General features: G+C 40.4%; 1 protein-coding gene across 1 annotated transcript in view; it reads left to right on the top strand.

Moving 5' to 3' along the window:
* The window catches only part of ITPR1 (inositol 1,4,5-trisphosphate receptor type 1), a 2510606-nt gene that overhangs the window by 870626 nt on the left and 1619516 nt on the right, over positions 1-20464 (top strand). The window contains exon 21 of the mRNA XM_044076407.1: positions 3959-4103. Within this exon, the coding sequence (XP_043932342.1) occupies positions 3959-4103 (145 nt within the window). The remainder of the gene's footprint in view (positions 1-3958; positions 4104-20464) is intronic.

A 20464-nucleotide genomic window follows, 5' to 3' on the forward strand; every position in this document is an offset into this window, starting at 1 on the left:
TGGGATAACCTTTTATTTAAGCAATCCTGCATATTGTGTATAAAAGCTTGCTGTTCATGTCAGTGTTAAGCATACCAACGTAAAGTATCTGAAATAAGTTATCTTTACAACTGACAATGTTGGCCAGGTGTACCAGAATTTAAGTATTGGTGAGAGAAGATTTAATTACCCGTGCTTACATTTAATCAGTTATAGGCATCTATATTGCATATATATGTTAATAGGTTAAAATATTAATTTTTATTCAAGCTGTACTACCAAAGGATTGCACGTTTGTGTGCGCACTCCCTTCACCTCCACACGGTCATATAGAACTGTACATTTTTCTCCACAGAGCTGCGACACCTCATTGCATATATGTACCTAAACCTTACCTTCTCTATATTGTTGCAATCAAATGAGTATCCACACATAAACATACACACCCATGTCTAGTAGTCAGGACATAACATAGGACAAGCTTCTGAGGTGTCTGTTACAAAGCTGGAATGTTTACTTTACTAAAAAAAACTTAGTACATTGTGTTAATGAAAATAATTAACAGCTTATACTTTGCGTAATATCTTATAAAAAAGAAGTCATGCAGCAGTTTTTTTTTTTACAGATGTTTTTAAACAGCAAATTTACTGAGTTTTAAATGAAGGTGGGGAAGCTGTGTTTTCAAAAGTAAAATTTTCTGTAATTTAAAATGTATGCTGACCTTGTTAATGCAGCTTTCACAAAAACCTTGTGCTGCTCTGAAAGGATTGTAAAGGGTGCTTTCGTGTAACCCACCTTCAGCGATCTTTTCCTTTGTATAATGCCCCCCCTTTGCAGTTCCTGTCACAAGTTTCCTTCGATCAGAAGCTTCTTTTGTTTCACTGTAGTAGTAACATGGAATATAAAATTAACAAGCATGTTTTAACTTATAAAATCATTTCTAAACTCCATGATTAATGTAAAGTCTTCAAAACCTTCCAATAATGCCTTTTTAATGTCCCATTCAAAAGTTCCCTTCATTTCCTGTTTCTGGAGGGGTTAGAGGTCATGCAGCAGCTCCTTTCTCTCAAACTGTTCAAAGTGAAGCCAGGCTGCTGTGGAAACTTAGATAAGCTTGTGCCATTAAGAAAAACACTTGAAATACTTTGACTTTCAGGTGGGAAAATGAAGTAATAGAAAGATAAGTTAAAAGGGCTCGTGATTGCTCTGGGGTTTGCCACAATCTATGTAAAAGACACTTGAACAGTTTTAATGAAGAAATAAAGAAAATAGTTCAAATAGGCCCCATTTAAAGTACAATTCATTAAGAACATGTTTAAGCATTTCCCCAACATTTAGTAAGGCTGCTGTTGATTGATTAAATGTGTAAATTTAACAGATAAGCATGACATAACGTATCTGCACATTTTCTGTTTAGTGCATTGACAGAGTGAACGTTTTATTTAAAATAACCCAGGTTGTCACTATTTGTATGGCTTCTTACTGATATTTAAAGTGAACTATAAAACTAATTGGTTGTTTAACCTCAGATTATAACTATTTATACTTTTCCTCCATCTAGTGGAGAATCAAATGCATTTCAATAAGCCGGAAATTATTACTGAAACTATATTTTAATGTGAAAAAAATGAACAAATGAGTTTTACCTTTTCATGAAATCCGTTCAGAAATTATTCAAAAAACCAATTATAAAACCATGCATTGTATAACATGTATTTCAGTTTGTCCTGGAGTTTTTATCTTTATGTCCAGACATTTTTTGTAGCCTGTGTTTTCAGAGATGAGGCTCACTCCATTTTTGCTGTAGAATTAAGCAAGTTTTTCTGTACAAAAGAAATGGCATCTCCCAGGGTTTCAAATGTTTTTCTTCCTTCTGGTCTTAATTTTGTAAAACTGATGCGTTCTTATTCCAGATTTTGTTACTTTTCAGCTAGAGAATACATGCTTTCCTTTTTGAGACAAATGAAGAAGTCATTGTCAAATATGATAAGGTTGTCAACCTATTTTGACGGGTGATGCAGACCAGGCAGCTTTTAGAACCAAGTCTTTGCCCTGACTGGAAATTTATTTCACTATTATGGATCTTGGATTTGAAGTTGCGTCCTCTCTCTGCCATGTAATAGGGCTTCAGGGAGGTTTAAAGATTTTGGAATCAAAGTAGTTAAAAAGTTAACATAAGTCTCCCTCTTGCTTCTCAGGCATTCCATATATCCTGATACTGTTCCTTCTTACTGTGTTTTCAAGATCATCCAACTTCTCCAGGAGCTTGTTTTCTTTTAAAATTATTTCAAGGTTACTTTCTCCTTCAGTAATCTACCATCTAAATCAGAGTCTTCATGGCAGATATCTGAAATTTTTTGCTGTTTAACTACTACATTTATTGATTCTGCTTTATACAGTCATTTTTGATTGCATCTACCTTAGTCTAGTTCATCCAATTTTAATGATAAGACCTGAATACTGTGATAGATTGTAGCTCCTTCACAGTGACTAAGTGTTGCCTTTTCAAACTGGAGTTTTGACATGAACATTTTAGAGAGCATTTTTTTTTTCACCATACAGTCCCACATAGTTTCCAATTCTTTTTCACCTTTTTTAGGTTTTTTTAGTGAAATTAAAAATGAAATCCTGTCAATGTATTGGAGGAGCAGAGCCAAATTCTTGTGCTATTAGCTGCTTGCAGTCTTGGTCATGCCCCTTTGGATGTATTTTCTGGGTCTTCCCTTCTTTGGCCTTTTAAATTTGTAATTACTACTTTGTACTCTGCCGTTACTTGAAAAGAAGTGCAGAGGCCTCTTGGTGAAAGGTGTTTCCACATCAGTTAATCTTTAAGCTCCTTTTACAGTGAGGATGTATTTGCCTACCATCTGTTTCCATTGTCTTTACCACCCAAGCTGACAGTATTATGAAGTTTTATTTGGTTGCAATTGATTAGTCTTAGAATGATGGAAGTTTAAAAGCTGGGAATCCTTGGGTTTTTTGCCACCTTATAAGTAGTGTGGGGATGTCAGTGTGCACAGGTGTGGGGGAGGAGAAGGTGGCACACCTGTATTGAGCATGAAAGTGGAGTTCAAGAAAAGAACTAACTCTTGTAAGGATCAATAGAGAAAGTTATAGTTTGCCCTTAACAGACTGCTCCATCGTATAGCAATAAATAAGAGAATTCTTAGTGTTGTATTACAAACTGCAGATACAAGTCCTTTCTGAAAAGGCTAGTGGTGTGCATAGGTGGGATGTGCTGAAGATAAACATGTATCCTACTATGCATACTGGTAGTACTTTGCAGAAAAGAAGCTGTCATGCTGGTTGAGAATAACAGCTTCAAAATAAGCAAAGGTGCAGCATGAAGAGAGGATGTGTGCACTGGACATGTCAACTAAATATAGTCCAGTTAATATAGTAAGGTTATTTAATGCCCATGACTTGGGGTGAATGTCTGTTACAGCCCTGTTGAAATGCCAGCTCTCCAAATGTTAAGTGAAGACAAAAACAAATGAAAATGCAGGAGATGAACAAATCTTCCGACACTGTTCTTCTCCTTTAAAATTTTTGTAGGGGGGAAGCCCGATACAACCCCCCCACCCCAAACTTAACTCCAAGTGTGCCATCCCTCCAAGTGGTCATTTTGGAATAAATGTGTAAATCCATTTTTTTTTCTTCAATTAATTGTCAGTATTTTGGGCCTCCCTTTAGGGGTTTCTAGCATTTCAAATAGTATTTCTGTTACTGTTTAGGCAGCCTTGAAATTATTGACTTTGTAGTAGTAATAAAAGGCTAAGTTGACAAGGATATGTTAAGTATCTTGTGTACAGAATGATGCAGTCTGTGTTGCATGCAATATTGCAGGCTTTTTTATGTTGTCCGTTTCCCCCTTGAATTACTTGCATCTCAATGGCAGATACAGCATGTGCTTAGTGCTTTTTTGATTTGCACAACATCAATGACTTGTTACAGTTAACATTATTTTACTTAAATTTAGTTCATCTTGAATGTGAGGCTGGACTATCGCATTTCTTGTCTACTGTGCATATTTAAACGAGAATTTGATGAGAGCAACACTCAGACAGCTGATTCCACTCCGTTATTGTCTGTTGGAAACCAGGAGGGACCAAGTAACGTGCCAGGTCAGTGTGAGATTTTTTTTTTTTAATTTAACTTCATAGTAAAGTAATAAAGGTAAGATCTCTGAAGCAAACTGAAGAGAATTTTTCCTCCGGTAGGTAGATGATGGAGGTGTGCTTGGAAAGGCAGGTAATTGGGGAACATTTTTTTGTGAGTATACTGATTGTAATAAGTTCTTAAAATTTGCCCAAAGTACTTTTGTTAGAAATGCTTGGGAGAAAGTGGTTGAAACTAAGGAAATGATCCTTTCAATGTAGGACACAGGATCTGAATTGCCACATATAGCCTTAAGCTTAGCAAGGCCTTAATACTGGTTTCCCAAAAAGCAGTTACTAGAAAATGGAAATAAATTGAAATAAATCTAAATCAACTGTAACTGAAGTACTAAATACAGTAAAGATAAAAACCTGAAGTGGGGTATTTAGGACATAGAGAAAAACAATGTGCGTGATTATGAGGTAGTGCCAGGGAGAGTAGGGCAGTGCATGTGTAACATATGCCAGCATGGGTTCCCTTTAGACTTTAGAACTACTGAAATCTTGAATTTCAGTAGCCTGAGACCAGAAGGCGAAAGTGCAGAATACCAAAACCCCAGAAGCACGAAATTCAAAATCCCGAAGTTCAGAGATTTTGAATTAGCGGTTCTGGTGTTGCAGTGTGTGAGTGGATGGTTGGAGATGTAGGTAGGTATTTCTGTTTTACGGGTTTTGGGTAGGGGTTTAGTACGTGTCCGTGTGTTTTGTTAGTGTGATGTGTGTGGTGCGTGTGCGAGGGGAATGTAGCTTGTGTAGTGGTATATGTGTGTTTGTGTAGTGCAACCATGGAGTTGGTGTATTTAAGTAGGGGGGGTTGTGGGGGGTGCAGCCACCCACATGGGTGCAGGGGGACATGCCCCCCTGCTTGTATGTCTGGTAGGTGTTTGTGTAGGGAGGTGTATGTGTGTGTTGTATGTTTTGTATAGAAGTTGCAGTTTTAAATTTCGTGCTTCTGGGGTTTCGGCTTTATGGATTTTCGGCTTCATGGTTTTGAGATACTGAAATTCGAGATTTCAGTATTTCGAGATTCCTTAGTGAATCCGGCAGTATAGCTAGCTGGAGTTTTGTAAATTGTCATTTGACTGTCACACTGATTTATACAGATGCTTGTGTTAATGTATTTGTAAAGCTGCTTGTGTTTAAAAATGTCATCAGTGGGCCCTGCTGGGCAGAAGAGCTATACATGTATGTCATAGTATTATAACTGATTAAATGTTCATAGGTTCATAGGTGTGTACCAGTGGCCCTGGAGCCTTTACAAGCCTAGCCCATAGGATTTACCTTGGCATCGTGCCACCCGACCTTAGTTCCCAGTGCCTCTGTCGAATAGAGCCACTGGAGTGATCCCTGGGGTAAATTCTCTATTTCCCATCCACTCATCAAAATTTTTCTTAGAGGGCCAGTGAGGTGCTCTGCTTGACATGTATGGTAAGTCTATTCCATAGCATGGGCATTCTCTGGGTTATGAACCTGTCCCTCCAGCGTGTTCTGATTGTGGTAATGAGGTTGAGGTCTCTGGAGTGTGTGGTGTGGAGGGATTGTGATTTCTTTAGATGTAGCATTTCTAACAGAGCTGGGTCAGACATGGCTTTGTAGGTCAATCAGAGATCGCCTCTAAGTATACAATATGAGGCAGAGAATAGTTAAATTTTTTTGAGTCTGTCCATATCGGACAAGTGTTTAACGCCTAGGATCCTCTTTGTGAGGTACTTATGCAGCCTCTCCAGTTGTGGCAGGTGTCTAATGAGGTGCATGCCAAATGGGGCATTGTACTCTGACCTAATGAGGGAAGAGTAGAGGGAGACAGTGACCTCTTTCTTCCTGGATGCAATGTAATGAGATGTGCCACATATGACTTTCTGACCACAGTGGCAATGTGGTGGTCAAAAGAGAGGTTGCTGTCAACCTGTGTTCCCAGATCTCTGGGTTCAGTGGACTACCATCAATGTGGTAATTCGTGGGAACCGGGTTTTTTCCAAAGGGGATGACGACACATGTTTTGGCATTGAGCTTAAGGCCATGGTTCTGACACCAGTCGTTGGTCTCGGTGAGGCCTTTCTGTAGGATGTCAACATCACTTGGGGAGTTAATACCTCACAACTTGCAATCGTCTGTGAACTTTGTCAGCCAGAGTCTTTTTGTGTTGGCCTGGACTTCAGAGAAGTAGATACCAAACAGGAGAGGACTCCGGACAGAACCCTGTGAGACTCCACTCGTGACTGGTCGGCAGTCTGACTTGGAGTAAGCTACTTTTCCACTGTGGGTTCTATCTGTGAGCCAGTTTGCAACCCACCTAGTGATATAGGGCTTGATGCCTAGCTTAGTGAGTTTTTCTATGATTCCTGAGTGGGAATGGTATCAAAGGCCTTGGCCAGATCAAAGTAGGCTGTATGAACCACCTTGCCTTCATCCACAGCTCTGGTGACTGACTCAAAATCATCGACCAAGTTCACTTCACGAAACCAAACTGTGTGGCATCCAGAGTTTGGAGATTCCATATATCCTTGTTTATTAGGTCCATGATGATGCATTCCATATCGTTGCATATCAGACTCATCACGCTAATGGGGCAATAGTTCCCAGGGTCTGTAGTTGCTCCTCCTTTGTGGAGAGAGATGACTGTAGCAGTGCATCATTCGGTAGGGACCAAAGCCTGAGGTGAGGCTGTGAGTGAACAGGGCATAGAGGTGAGGTGCCAGTTCACTCTGTAGTTCATGTAGATTGTAGAACACAACCAGGGATATTGTTAGGTCCCATAGAAGTTGTATTCTTGGCCTTTGATAGTGCTGTTTTAACCTGTGCAGCAGTAATACTGGGTGCCTGGCAATCTGCTGCTGTTGTGATTGGTCCTTTGTGGGGGAAGGGGTAAAACTGGCACTGAATCTGTCAGCCAGTATATTTGCAATATCTGTTGGCTCTTTTATAGTAGGTACCATTGTGCAGTAACTCAGAGCAAATCTGGGTATTGTCTTGGAGATTATTTACATAACTATGGAAGGCCTTGTGGTTGTCTTTACTACCTGCTGCAATTCTGTCTACTAAAGCTTTAGAGTATTTAATGAGGGATCTCAACTTTTTGTTGAGGCTGGTAAGGGAGTTTTTGCAGTCTTGGGACTTCACCTTATTCCGCATCAGTTTCCTCCTGTTGTAGAGTTTGTTTATGGCAGGGGACCACCAGATTAGCTTCCTTTTTTTGGAGGAGAGCATCTTGGTTCTAGTGGGTATGACGAGATCCACGCATGTGTGCAAGTGTTTGTACAGTGCATTGTTGTATGATTCGGCAGTCATGCAACTATTCTCCATTTGCATGGGTGCCGTGAAGTTAGCCATGTATTTGTTTTAAGAGGATTTGAGAAGGGAAGAGGTTAATCTCAGTCCAGCTAATTTTGAAAAATAGGTTGAAAATTAAATGGGTTGGTTTAGGCCATAAAGATTTTCTCTTACAGGCATGATTGGAGCCAGAGACAAACATGTCTGAGAAAGCCAGGACTAGTAATCTTACTGTATTGTGCTTAGGAGTGAACCAATTGCTACCCTGGAAGGGTGGATGTCTTTGAAATTATTTTATAGCTTTGAGATGCTGAAACAGATCTTATCAAAGCTCTGCATGTGTGTTGTACCAGAGTCAGGTGACCAGATGTGATGTCATTCTATAGCACTGAAATGATTTTTTTAGATTAGAGAGAGATTACAGAACTCTTGCAGCAGCACTGTTCAGAGCCTGACAGGGAAGATCTCTATCAGATCTCTCTCAACCACACACCTCATTTTGCCTTGCTCTAGTAAGTAACTAGAGAAAAGGTAATTCTTTACTCTGTCAAGAAAATATAGTGAGGCTAGGCAAGTATTGCATTTCTGCATTTGTGTAAATCAATCCAACTGTTATTTTTTTATAGCTCCTGTAATTGTAACTAAATATTCAATATTCTTGTTTTCTGTTTTATTATTAAATATTTCTATACCTTTCATTTTGGCTGGTCTTTTAGAGAATTTTAAAATCTTGAGTACTTTTGATTGCTTTAGTGATACTGTGGCCGGTCTTGAAAACCTTGCTGCATTGGTCAAACACTACCATTTGTATTGGTATTAATTTTACTCTGTATAATTGAGCAGCTTACTGATGGGAGCATAATTATGGTCTGGGCAGACAAGGCATTGCTGGTAAATCTGTGCCCGCCTTTCCCAGGGGTGGCTGTGTGTGCAAAAAATTTAAATATCCAAGTATGTGCATGTCAGCTACTTGGAATAGGGACAAAACTCCAAAGTAATCAGTGTGGAGTCTTGTTTGGGGTTGGAGAGAGCGAGTCCTGCCCCAGCTCTGGAGTGTGCTCCTTGTGTGCTCGTAAGGAAATTGTGTGGTGCAGAATGCTGCATCTGAAAATACCATGTATCCATTTTTGTTCCTAGTGGTATTTCTTCTCTGGTATAAGTGGTGAGGATTGAGGTTCCGTGATTCCCTCACCCAGAGTAGGGATAGTCACATTGGGAACAATACATGCAGAGCAATAGGTTCATAGGTAGGTACTAGGCTATAGGCACAAGGGCCTAAGTAAGCCTAGCCAGCAGGGTACCATAGCTTACACAATCCAAGAAAGTTATTTTCCTGTGCCACTGTCCAGCAGAGAGACAGAATTGATCCCCGGGGTGTATTTCCTATCACTCATCAAGATTTTTCTTGAGTGCTAATAATGCTCAGAAAGAGGAGTTTCATTTGAGGGATGTAAAGAATTGACAATTTGTGTAATGGAATGAATGATAAAAGTAAACCTACTGGCATGAAAATTAGAAATCACTTTTTCTGCTAATGTACATGTACATGTACCTGTCATTTTAATTGTGATTTAATAAAAATGTTTAAAAAAAGTTTGATCTTTGTTTACCAAGTATGGAGCTGAGCTCACAGTTCTCACCCACCATCACTGACCATGGACTTTTGGTTGATACTAGTCAACAGACTGGTATCCTAGTCCAAGAGAGGAAGTGGCAGGAGATGTACCACAGATCACATTTTACTGCTTAGTTTGCCATACACTGGCTTTGAGTTTAGGTGCTTTCACATATGCAAGTAAGGTACCTAACTTTCCAGTATTGCTTCTTTCAGTCAGATTACTACATGTTAGCCATATGTCCAGCTTCCTGTTTGTATTTTATTCAGCAGTCTTGACAGTGAAGGTGGCTGCATTCCATAAAATGGACCAACACTACTGGAAAACCAGCAGGTAGATGATGTGGAGTAAAGTCGACCCAGCTGATCAGGAATAATTTAGTTACATGTACACTGGGGAAGCTGACAAAAGGTAAGGACCAATATTTGATGCTAGTTTTCTGGTACTGGGGTAGAGATGAAAATAAGTAGCCTTGTCTACTGTACAGAATCTTGGTGACAAGTACAGCTGCACAAAGGAGCAGGATGTGCACATGGTTATGACAGCCCATTAAACTGGTTAAAGTGCTTGCATAGGAGTGTGCATGTGCCATTGGGCTGGCATTGCACTTAAATGACACACCTGTAAAGGCAGTAGGAGATGCAAGTTAACATAGCATTATAGTTCATGGTTGCCTGGATGATAGCCTTCTTAACTCCTACATCTGAAGTGAAACAACATTAGTGGGGGGGCATAGCTTCTTAGATTCGTAATGAGGCTGTTTTACGGGCAAGTCTTCAATAGCCCACTTTATTGGAGGTTCTGGTCAGTCATTTGTCGTGACTCCGTATTTTACTTTGGAGCCTCCTTGGCAAAATTCTGTGCTGCTTGCCCCCCCTCCTGGCTCTTTTGGAGCCTCTGGGAGGTCCCCACCAATAGCACAAATCTCTGAAATCCCTTAATTCAAAGGGGCTACAGGTAGATTAAGGTTGAAAACTTTATGTACCAGTTTGACATACCCTTCCTCAGAAACATTTGAGGATGTTCAAGTCAAACCACTTTAGGCATCCACAGAAACATTTGAGGATGTTCAAGTCAAACCACTTTAGGCATCCACACTACCAAAAATCTATATTACATATAATTTATTATACAAAGCCGCTGTGGTGCAGCGGTAGTGTTGCCTCACAGCAAGAGGTTCTCCTGTTTGATTCTTGACCGGAGCGCCTTCTATGTGGAGTCTGCATGTCTTCCCCGCGGTCGAGTGGCATTCGAAAGACATGCGTGAATGGGAGTGCCTTCGTTGAAGGTTGGGCTTCGGGCTGGCACCTCAGCACCATAAAAATCAACTGCCAATCATTAGCGGACTGGAGTTCTGCTGTGGCGACCCCTAACCGGGCAAAGCCAAAAGAAGAAAACATTCAAAGTTACACTAATGATGCAACACTGAGCATTGAAACCATGAACTGTTTTCCATAAGTGACCATGTTTATAAACCAGTGCTGGTATTGGATTGCATTTTTTGTTTTAAATTCTGTTATCCGTGCACTATAGAGTCTGTGCATTGGTTTGAGTGCGTGTGTGTAAATACACATACATAAATATATCTTAACACAGTGTATGTGTATGTATTTCTACTACATCATACTAACAAGTTTTAGGGCAAACCTACAGACATATTGAATCTGTAACTATAATTAGTCTAGTCTTTATCTGCTTTATTCTACTTGTTTTGATATATTTTAATGTAATAAGGGCTTAACTCTAAAGTCTAAAACTTTCTTCTCTTCATAGCCTTTTTGTAAGCTGTTTACTTTGCTGTTTCATGTCATTAGGCAAACATTAAGACTGTAGTAGTATTTAAACTGAAGTGTTCAAATCAGGACTGTAACCAGGATTTTTAGAACTGTACATAACTTCTAGAATGTTGACCCTCCCTCTTTAATGTAGCCAGCCTTCCCACCTTAAGTACAGTTTGTTGGCAGGGTACTTTTGTCAGTGCTGGAAACTCTTGAAATGACAGGCTTAAAATAACTGACTTGTAGAGCAAAAGCCATTTAACATCTTTAACTTAAGGTGTGGTAACTTTGCTAGTGTCTTATGAAATGTAATTTCTAATGTAAATTATTGCACGTTAACAGAAATGAACACTGATGTATATTCTGTATGCCTGGCCGGACTCTTATCTCTGTGAAGTACGATCTGAATTGCCGTTAGGAGGTTACGTTTCAAGGGGGTGCTATAATGCACTGCCTTCAGTTAGTCTCTTATAACAAATTTGGCATCTTTTTTTTTAACAAAAATGTAAAGGGTGCAGCGATAATCTTTGTAGATGTAAACCGGTTCTGCAAATCGTGTGCGACCCAGTTTTGATGTTTTTGTGAAAGCTAATGAGGGACACAACAGTGAGAGTGCATTATATCATGCACGTGTTTAAGAAATTTTGTCCTTAATTTACTGTGAAGGTTGTTGCATATACTAGACAATTTATTTCTAACCCCTACATTAAACAGTTGGATAAACTGTGCTATTTTGTACTAGGTGGATGACATCCATTTGCATATTTTCAGAATGCAAACTCATCGGCAAGCAATTGCAATCCATTCTGCATATAATAAACTAAATCCATATACTGTAGGGAGGAGAAAATCTCTTGCTATGGGAGCTAGCTGTCTTTAAACAAAGTGTGGTGTACTTGCCTATTTTTGCTTGATCCTGCCCTCTGGGTGTACCAAATGAGGAAAGCTCATTTGCAAATTTTATGCACTGCCTGGAGTCTGACTTCATAACTCTTTTCTAAAAAAGCCCTCTTCCACTTTATTCTTTAATCAATTCCTCAAATACAGTGTAGACAGATTTCCATTTTCTAGTATTTTTGTTTTTTTGGCAGCCAGCAGAACTAAACTTACTGCCTTCTGTGTCTAGGCAATTCACATCCTGTATCCCAGCTCAAAAGAATCATTTCCTTATAGCCATTTGCTAACCCAATATTTCTGATAAGAGTATTCTGTAGAGAATTTTTAAAATATGCACACTCATTACACTGCCAAAAACATATGTTCAAAGTTCTCTTTCTTCTCCAACATTGGCTTATTTACCTGTGAAAAAATTATTTGGTCTGCTTGGGATTTAAAAATATGCGAACATCTCTAAGCAAAGATCCTTAACCTTCTGGACTTGGGTGCATACTCGGAAGCCAGACATATGTCTTCTCATTGTTTTCTTGTAAACTGTTTTTCCAGTCTCTTCCCAATCTTTTCTAACCTCCTCTGATTTTTATAGTTACCATGCAGTATTTTATATGCCCTACTAATTGTCCCCTTTTTAACAGCCACTTGTTTTACATTCAGCTAAAAGCTCTACCAGAGCAGGTATTTCACTTAAAATTCCCCTATCTTTTTCTCTTTGCCTGTACTCTTAGCTCCAAGCCCTGATAAGGGAAGGCAGTACTTGGCCTCATCCCACTCTAGTACCTTTCCTGATTGTTTGCTGCCAGTATATTGGTTCCTTTGCCAGGGTTATCCAGTAAATTCCAGCCCTCCTTTGGCTGTTTTCAGTAACTGTACTTGCATTCATCCCTATTGGCAAATTCTCATTTCTCATATTGGCTTAGTTCTTAGAGTAGTTCTTCTCTTGCTTCTTCATCTCTTTCCACTTGGAATTATAACTACTTGCTTGTGATATGTATGAGCCATAACTATGTAGGTCTAGAATATCCCTTCAAATCAGGTAAACCTAAATCACCTTTGTTCTTTTAGAAGTATCAGCTTAACCCACTTAAATTCTTGCCCTCTCTCACTCCCAAATAAGTTCCTTCAATTCTTTATTGTGCATAACTTCACCTAAGGTTGATAAAGGTATGCCTGACCCATACACAAGACTAAAGGGGGCTAAAACTGTTTTCACTGTATGTATCTTAATGTCCATATTCATAAGAAAGAGCTGCTACTTTCTCAATTTTTGTATCCTTTTTTAGTCTCTTCACACACATCCGTAGCTGCCATAACAGAAGCCTTTTTTTATTGATGCTCCTAAATGTCCCCATAAATAAGTATTGAACCAGTTTCTGTGTGGGTACATAATTTAGGGTTATAACATTTGTTTGTCTTCATTAATATAACGTGAATTCAAAATGTTCCACAACACTGATTTCCTTTCTGGATTTATCAGGTACAGAATATCTGTACATAAAATCAGCTTTTCTTTGTTACCATACCAGTTGTTTGTATTTTTAAGTCCCTTATTTTAATTCCAGTGGGTCTAGATATAAAGCAAGTAAAGGGGAAAGAGGACAACCCTGCCTTGTTCCTCTGTTCAAACATGGCTTATCTGAGATCAACCCCCCACACTTTAATTCTTGCCTCTGATCCTTCATATATACTTTCTAATTAACCTTATTGTATCAGAGAATTCAAATGCTTCCAAAGCCCTACTCATAAAATCCCAACTTATTCTGTCAAACGCTTTTTCTGCATCAAGATCCTCCAATAACAGAGGTATTTTCTTACATCCTGTTTCCCTCTGGATCATTATTGTAAATGTCAAATGTTTGTCCCCCTCCACAAAAGCACACTGATCCATATCTATCAACTTTTGATGACACCTTTATCATTCTTTTAGCTAGTATAGACCTATGTACTTCAAAACTGTGGTTTAAAATTGAAATGGGTCTGTTTGAAGCTGTGTCTGAAGGGTCTTGGCCATCTTTAGGTAACACAGCAATCAAAGTTTTTTTTCCCAATATATTGGCACTTCCCCTCCTTTTAAAATACTGTTAAAATCTTTCATATCTGTATCACTTTCTTCACTCCTAATTTTCAAACTTCCACAAGAATACTTTGATACAGGGAGGTTTCTCTGTTCACCTGTGAGAGAGGGAGCTTTGAGCAGCCATCTGTGCCTGGAGGAGTGGTTCCAGCCCAGAAGTTAGTAGTTTGTGGGCCATTTTTTGCTAATTTCTATCTCTCTCATTTCCCTGCTGTAAAAACCACGTTTGCACGGTTTTGCACGTCCGGGCAGCACTGGTTAGCTAGGGCTAAATTTATCCTGGCTCCGCCAAGTCCTCCTGTTCAGTTTTTCCCTTGAAAGTAGTCTAACTCTCAACCTAAGCACTTAAAAAGCATCCTACAGTCCAGCACTTGCTCAGACCTAATAGCAAGCACTAATATACCCCAGCACTTGATTGCCCAGCAGGGCAGGGCTCATTATTCACCCCTCACCAACCAAGCGACTAAGCAGCTCACCCTACTATCCAGACATGACCAAAGGGCAATTTTCAGGTCTACTTTTCCAGCCAGCTGATGAACCTATCCTGATGAGGCAATGTTACAACTGCCTCATGTACACAGGCAACCCTCTCCTCCTACCACAAAACATTAACATATGCGAGAGATGCAATTATATAGCTAAACTGGAGGCTAAGCTCGGTCCACCCAAGACTGGAACAAGCAGTCATGAGGCGAAGGTTAACACTTGCAACACACATTCAGCCTCACATAGACATACTAAACCAGCACTGGCAAAAAATACACATAAATACACTAAATCATACTCTGAGGCTCTAAATAAAAACCTGCAAAAGCATCACAGACCTCCAAAGCAGACACCCAAAAAACCTGCACCTCCCGTCACAAACCAGACAACACATAAAACACAAAATCAGTGTGCTGCACAATCACAGCCCTTAAGGTGAAATAACATACCTAACACACTAGTAATAGGCGACTCTATAGTTAGGCACACTGATGTCCCATGCACTAGGCTGGACAAGGAGAAGGTTACTGTCGGCTGCCTGTCGTGAGCCAGAATCTGCCACATAACACAAGCACTCGGGTCACTCCAGAACAAGTACAAATATGACTCTGTCATTGTTCATGTTGATGTGAATGACCTGAGACATACCTCCCTAGACTACATGAAAAGAGACCTGGAAGAGCTCTCTGATCATGTAGCCCAGGCGGGAATGATGCTGAGTAGCATCCTGTTGATCAATTTCAATTATTGGCTAAGCTTCTGGTGTCATTCAAAGAGGATCCAGTGTCTGTCAGCCTGGGATGACATGCTTGACAGGCCTCATTGCTTCGCAAGAGACTGCTTGCACCTGTCACCTCTAGACTTTCGAATACTGGCCAAGGCTCTTGCTGCCCCCAGAGTGCCTTTTTTGGCAAGGCTCAAAAGTCAAACCCACCTCTGTAAACGGCACAAATAAAAAAAATGAGGGTTATCCTACTCCACGCCTGGACTTTAAATCTCAAAATGCATGCGCTCGAAGTATGGAGAACGTTGACATCTGTGCAGTTACTGAAACCTGGTTCAAGGCTCCACAGAGCACCCCAGCACTACCGGGCTACAACTCATTCCACACATGGACCGAAACACAAAAGGAGGGGGTTTATCCATATTCATCAAGGATACCTACACTTCCAGGTTAGTGGCGCAGTATGATAACTCCGAGATCATCCATGTGCAACTAACATCAGGCAGATCTGCAATGCAAATTGTGGCCTGCTACAGATCACCCTCCTTGACCCAGGACCGCCGCTCTGCCTTTCTGGAGACACTGGAAAACATGAAGGTCCTACTAAACACCCTGATATTGGGCGATTTGTTACCCTACCATTAATGGGAAAACTACTCCAGTACAAACTCCCAGGTCCAGTGCTTCCTGGAATTTATCAACTCAAATGCCCTGGATCAGCTGGTAAACTCTCCTACCAGAGGTGAAAACATATTGGACCTGGTCATCACCCACATGGGCGACAGGTGTTCCACACCAGAGGTCAACCCATCACTGGTTAGATCAGACCATAAACTAATCACTCTGGATGTCCACACCCCACCACCACCCCAAACTAAGGAAACCACAGTAAAAACTTTTCTAAAGCAAACTTCTCTTTACTTAAGACAAAGGTCGTAAGTTTCACAGCCCCCACGCTAAGGGATAATGCTGCCCAAGATGCAGAAACCTTTACAAATGCACTCTATGAGCACCTACAAGGATGCATGGATCGTGCCATCCCTAGCAGAACCAAGACTCGCTCTAAGAGAAGGAAAGCAGTTTGGTGGACCCCTGCAATAAACAGGCTATACAATAGGAGGAAACTAGTTCAGAAAAAAGCAAATCCCAGGAAGGAAAGACATCCCTGATCAGTATCAGTAAGAAACTATGGTCCCTCATAAAATCTTCCAAGGCTAACTTTGAAAGAAAAATAGCCAAGAATTCGAAAGATAACCACAAAGCCTTCTTTAGCTATGTCAAGAATCTAAGTGGAAACTCGCAGATATGCTCTGAGCTAGTGCAAAATAGCACAAAATATACTGAACCCACTGATATTGCCAACATCTTGGCAGATAGATTCAGTGCAAAATTCACCCCTTCTCACCCCCAAAAGGGCCCACAACAATACCGGAAAAGTGTAGTGTCCCAGAAATCAGACGCACAGGTGAAAGCCCTTTCAAAAGCCAAAAGCACAGCGTCAATGGGGCCAGATGGTGTCCCTGGCTGCATCTTGAATGAACTACAGACCAAACTAACCCCCCACCTAAACACACTGTTCAACGTCAGCCTCTCCACAGTCTACGTGCCCATAGATTGGCGCACAGCAACGGTTATTCCACTCCACAAAGGAGGGTCCACAACTGACCCTGGTAACTATCACCCCATAAGCCTGACTAGCCTGGTCTGCAAGGCTATGGAGCGCATCATCATGCAACTCATTAACAAAGGCATTGGGAACCTCCAAACACTTGACGCAACCCATTTTGGCTTTAAGGGCAGATCATGCCTACTAAGCCTGGTTGACTTCTTCGAGATGGTCACCAAGGCCATAGATGAGGGGAAGGTAGTTCACACAGCCTACCTTGACCTCGCCAAGGCTTTTGACACCATTCCCCACTCGAGAATTATAGAAAAACTCACCAGCCTGAGCAGAAACCCCTACGTCACAAGATGGATTGCCAAGTGGCTTACAGACAGAACTCACACAGTAAGAATAGTGGGCTTCAGGTCCGACTCTAAACCAGTCACATGTGATGTCCCACAAGGCTTGGTCCTGGGACCGCCTACTGTTCGGCATATACTTCTCAGAAGTACAGGCAAACACAGGAGGACTATGGCTAACAAAGTTCGCCGATGACTGCAAACTGGGAGCCATAATTGACTCTCCAGCTGACGGACATTCTCCAAAAGGGCCTTACTGAGACAGACACCTGGTGTCAAAGTCATGGTCTCAAGCTAAATGCCAAAAAATGCATAGTCATCCCGTTTGAGGAAAAACAAAACACCCATGAATTACCACATAGGTGGCAGCCCCCGTAATACAGAAGAGGTAATAAGAGATCTGGAGACCCAGGTAGATAGTAATCTCTCCTTTGACAATCATATTGCCAAAGTAGTTAGGAAATCCTTCTATGTGGCCCATCTAATTACTAAAGGGTTTGCATCTAGAAATAGAGGTTATAGTGCCCCTCTACTAGTCACACATCAGACCCATCATAGAGTACAATGCCCCGTTTGGGATGTACCTCACAAGACACTTCCAACAGCTGGAAAGACCACAAAAGTACCTCACCAAGAGGATTACTGGTCTCAAACATGTCCTATGCAGCCCGACTGGAAAAACTCCAGCTGTACTCAGTGGCATATCGCTTACTCAGAGGTGATCTCTGCCTGACTTACAAAGCCATGTCCAACTCAGACTTGATGGACATGCTCCACCTAAAGAAATCCAAGTCACTGCGAGCCACTCGCTCTAGTGAGCTAAACCTCGCCACAGCAATAAGTAGAACATGCTGGAGGGTTAGATTCCTATCAGACACCCCATGCTTCGGAACAAAATTACTAACTACATTAGGCAGAGCCCCTCACTATCACTCGACAAACCTTGAGTGGATGGGCAACAGAAAATACACCCCTGGGATCACTTCCTTGGCTGCTCTTGACAAAGGCTCAGCTATTTAATCAATGGGGTGGCGAAAGCTGACACTATGGCTAGGCTTATAAATGCCCTCATGGCAGATTGCCTAGTTACCTACCTATGAACCCAAGAATGCGTTCTGTTCCTGGGTACTTTCCTGAAGTTTGATTACACATGTGTTATCTTCTCACCTCCTGTCTAAACGGTTGATTCTCTTCTGCTTCTAACCTTAGCATAATTGTCTTCCATAAATGTTTCCATTTGTACTCTTGATTTCCACGTTACTCTGTTTTATACAAGTTTTCATAAAATTGCTGGAATGCCTCTAAAACCTCTACAGGATCTCTGGTTATTTTTCTTGTTATAGGTTTTCCAAGTTTGGCGATGGGCAACATCACATTAAAATGGCCAAGTCTTTATGCTAAATGTTTTTGTGCTGTGGAGTTTAAAAAAAAAGTTGATTAACTACAGACTTTCTAAACTCCAGATTATTATGCAGATATACCCCCTTATATTCTCTCTAGTACTCTGCATTTGCTCCTCCTCTTGTTCCCTGAGATTCTCCTTATTCCGCAATACTTTGTTTGCCAGCCCCTTTAAGTAATTTCTATTACTTAACCATATCTTTCTTATTTTGACCCTTTTTTAAACTACTTTTTCCACTACCCATTACTTAAATTCCTTTCTTTTTAACAGGTAGGTGGGCAAGCCACCAGTATCTTATTTTTATTTCAATGCCCTGCATTTTTAACTTGGGTTTTATTGATGATTGAACAGAAATAGTTATCGTATGTGTGTTGAAGCCTTGAATTCAAAGCATATTTTCCTTTCAAATATTTGTATGTAGTCTAGCACAGTTATTGCACCTTGGGAAATATGTAAAATTTGTCAGTTCTACTACGAAATTCACATCTTCCTCACTGAATATGTTCACAAGTTTTTTTTAGAAAGTTTACCCTCTTTTGTTATTTTGTCCCTTCTAGGTTCCCTGATAACATTCTCACTATTGCAAATCTAATTCCAGTCTCCACCTATAAATATATTCTGTTGAAGGCTGATTATTTCTCTGAAAATGTTCTTAAACTCCATGATAGCAGCTTTCAGTGGAATATAAATGCATGCCATTGTAGTCTCCCTTGCTACCTCATATCTACAATTTATTTTTCCATCATCTATCACTGTTGGAGCCCTTTTAGCAGTTAGTATAATTCTCCTTTTCCTCTGATCCTGATAGTCTGCTGAATATCCATTCTGAAATAGTCTGTTAATTTCACATGCTCCTTTCTTTCCAGATTTATCTCTGGCAGCATTACTATTTGCACTGCACATTTTTAATATAGTTAAATTGTTGCTTGTCATCTGTAACTGTAAGGCCATTCATATTTCAGGATATGGACAACATAGCCATTATGATAAAAAGTTATTGTTCCCACCTGTTATACATGAGTTTTTTGAATGTGCATTTCCAGCGTTTGTTACATCATTACCTCTTATTCAGTTCCCATGATTTCAGACTTAATTTTTTACCTGCCATTGTACCTTTCAATTTTACAATTCCCTCAATACCCAGTTCTCAAAATTAACTGCTTGCACCAGCAGAAAGCTGGTCTCCATGAAAATGTACACAACAGTGAGTCTTTGTAAATTTCATTCCACTCCACTAAACATTTGACAATGGAAAACAGGCTAATATCTTTGCAGTTATGAGAAGCTTAGCTTTTTCATGGCGTTCATCATTTTGTATTTTTAAAGCTTCCATGTTTATAAAAACACCTGTTTACAGCTTAAGCAAAAGGTAGTAATTAGACAATCACCCTTGTAATATAGAGGAAATATCCTAATTCTACTTTTTATGATAAGTGCACTTTTACATTCCACCACAGCAGCTGAAGATCACAGCATATGAGCATTAAACTTGCTTTTGTCCAGCCTTTGTTTTTATACTGTAAAACCTAATTCCTTCCAGCTAAAAAAATTACTTGCTTACTTAAGTATCTTTAACACTTGCAACAGTCACTGTAGACCCCCCCCCCAATTTAAAATGCACTTGACTACACACAATTGTTACTGTGTTTGCAGTTTATATCCTGAAATGTTTTATGCAAATAGTAAAAACAAAATTTGTTTTACTTAAGTTTTCCCCCTTTGTGTCCTTCTTTCGGCTTTTTCCCGGTTAGGGGTCGCCACAGCGGATCATCTGTCCACTCATGATTGGCAGTGGAGTTTTACGGTGTTGAGTTGCCAGCCTGGCGCCCAACCATCCACAAGGCACACACATGCACACACTCACACCTAGGGCCAATTTAGTGTGTCCAATTCACCTACTGCATGTCTTTGGGATGTGGGAGGAAACCGGAGGACCCGGAGGAAACCCACGCAACCACAGGGAGGACATGCAGACTCCGCACAAAAGGCACCCCAGCAGAGAATCGAACCGGAGAACCTCTAGCTGTGAGGCGCCAAACAATTATAAAGTCTGGTATATGCTTTACAGTTCACCTACAAGTTTAAGAAAGTCAGCAAAAGTGAAGTGTTTTTATCCACCTTT

This window comes from Protopterus annectens, chromosome 7.part0 (assembly GCF_019279795.1).
Source record: "Protopterus annectens isolate FY-2018-M chromosome 7.part0, PAN1.0, whole genome shotgun sequence".
In the NCBI taxonomy this organism is placed as follows: domain Eukaryota; kingdom Metazoa; phylum Chordata; order Ceratodontiformes; family Protopteridae; genus Protopterus; species Protopterus annectens.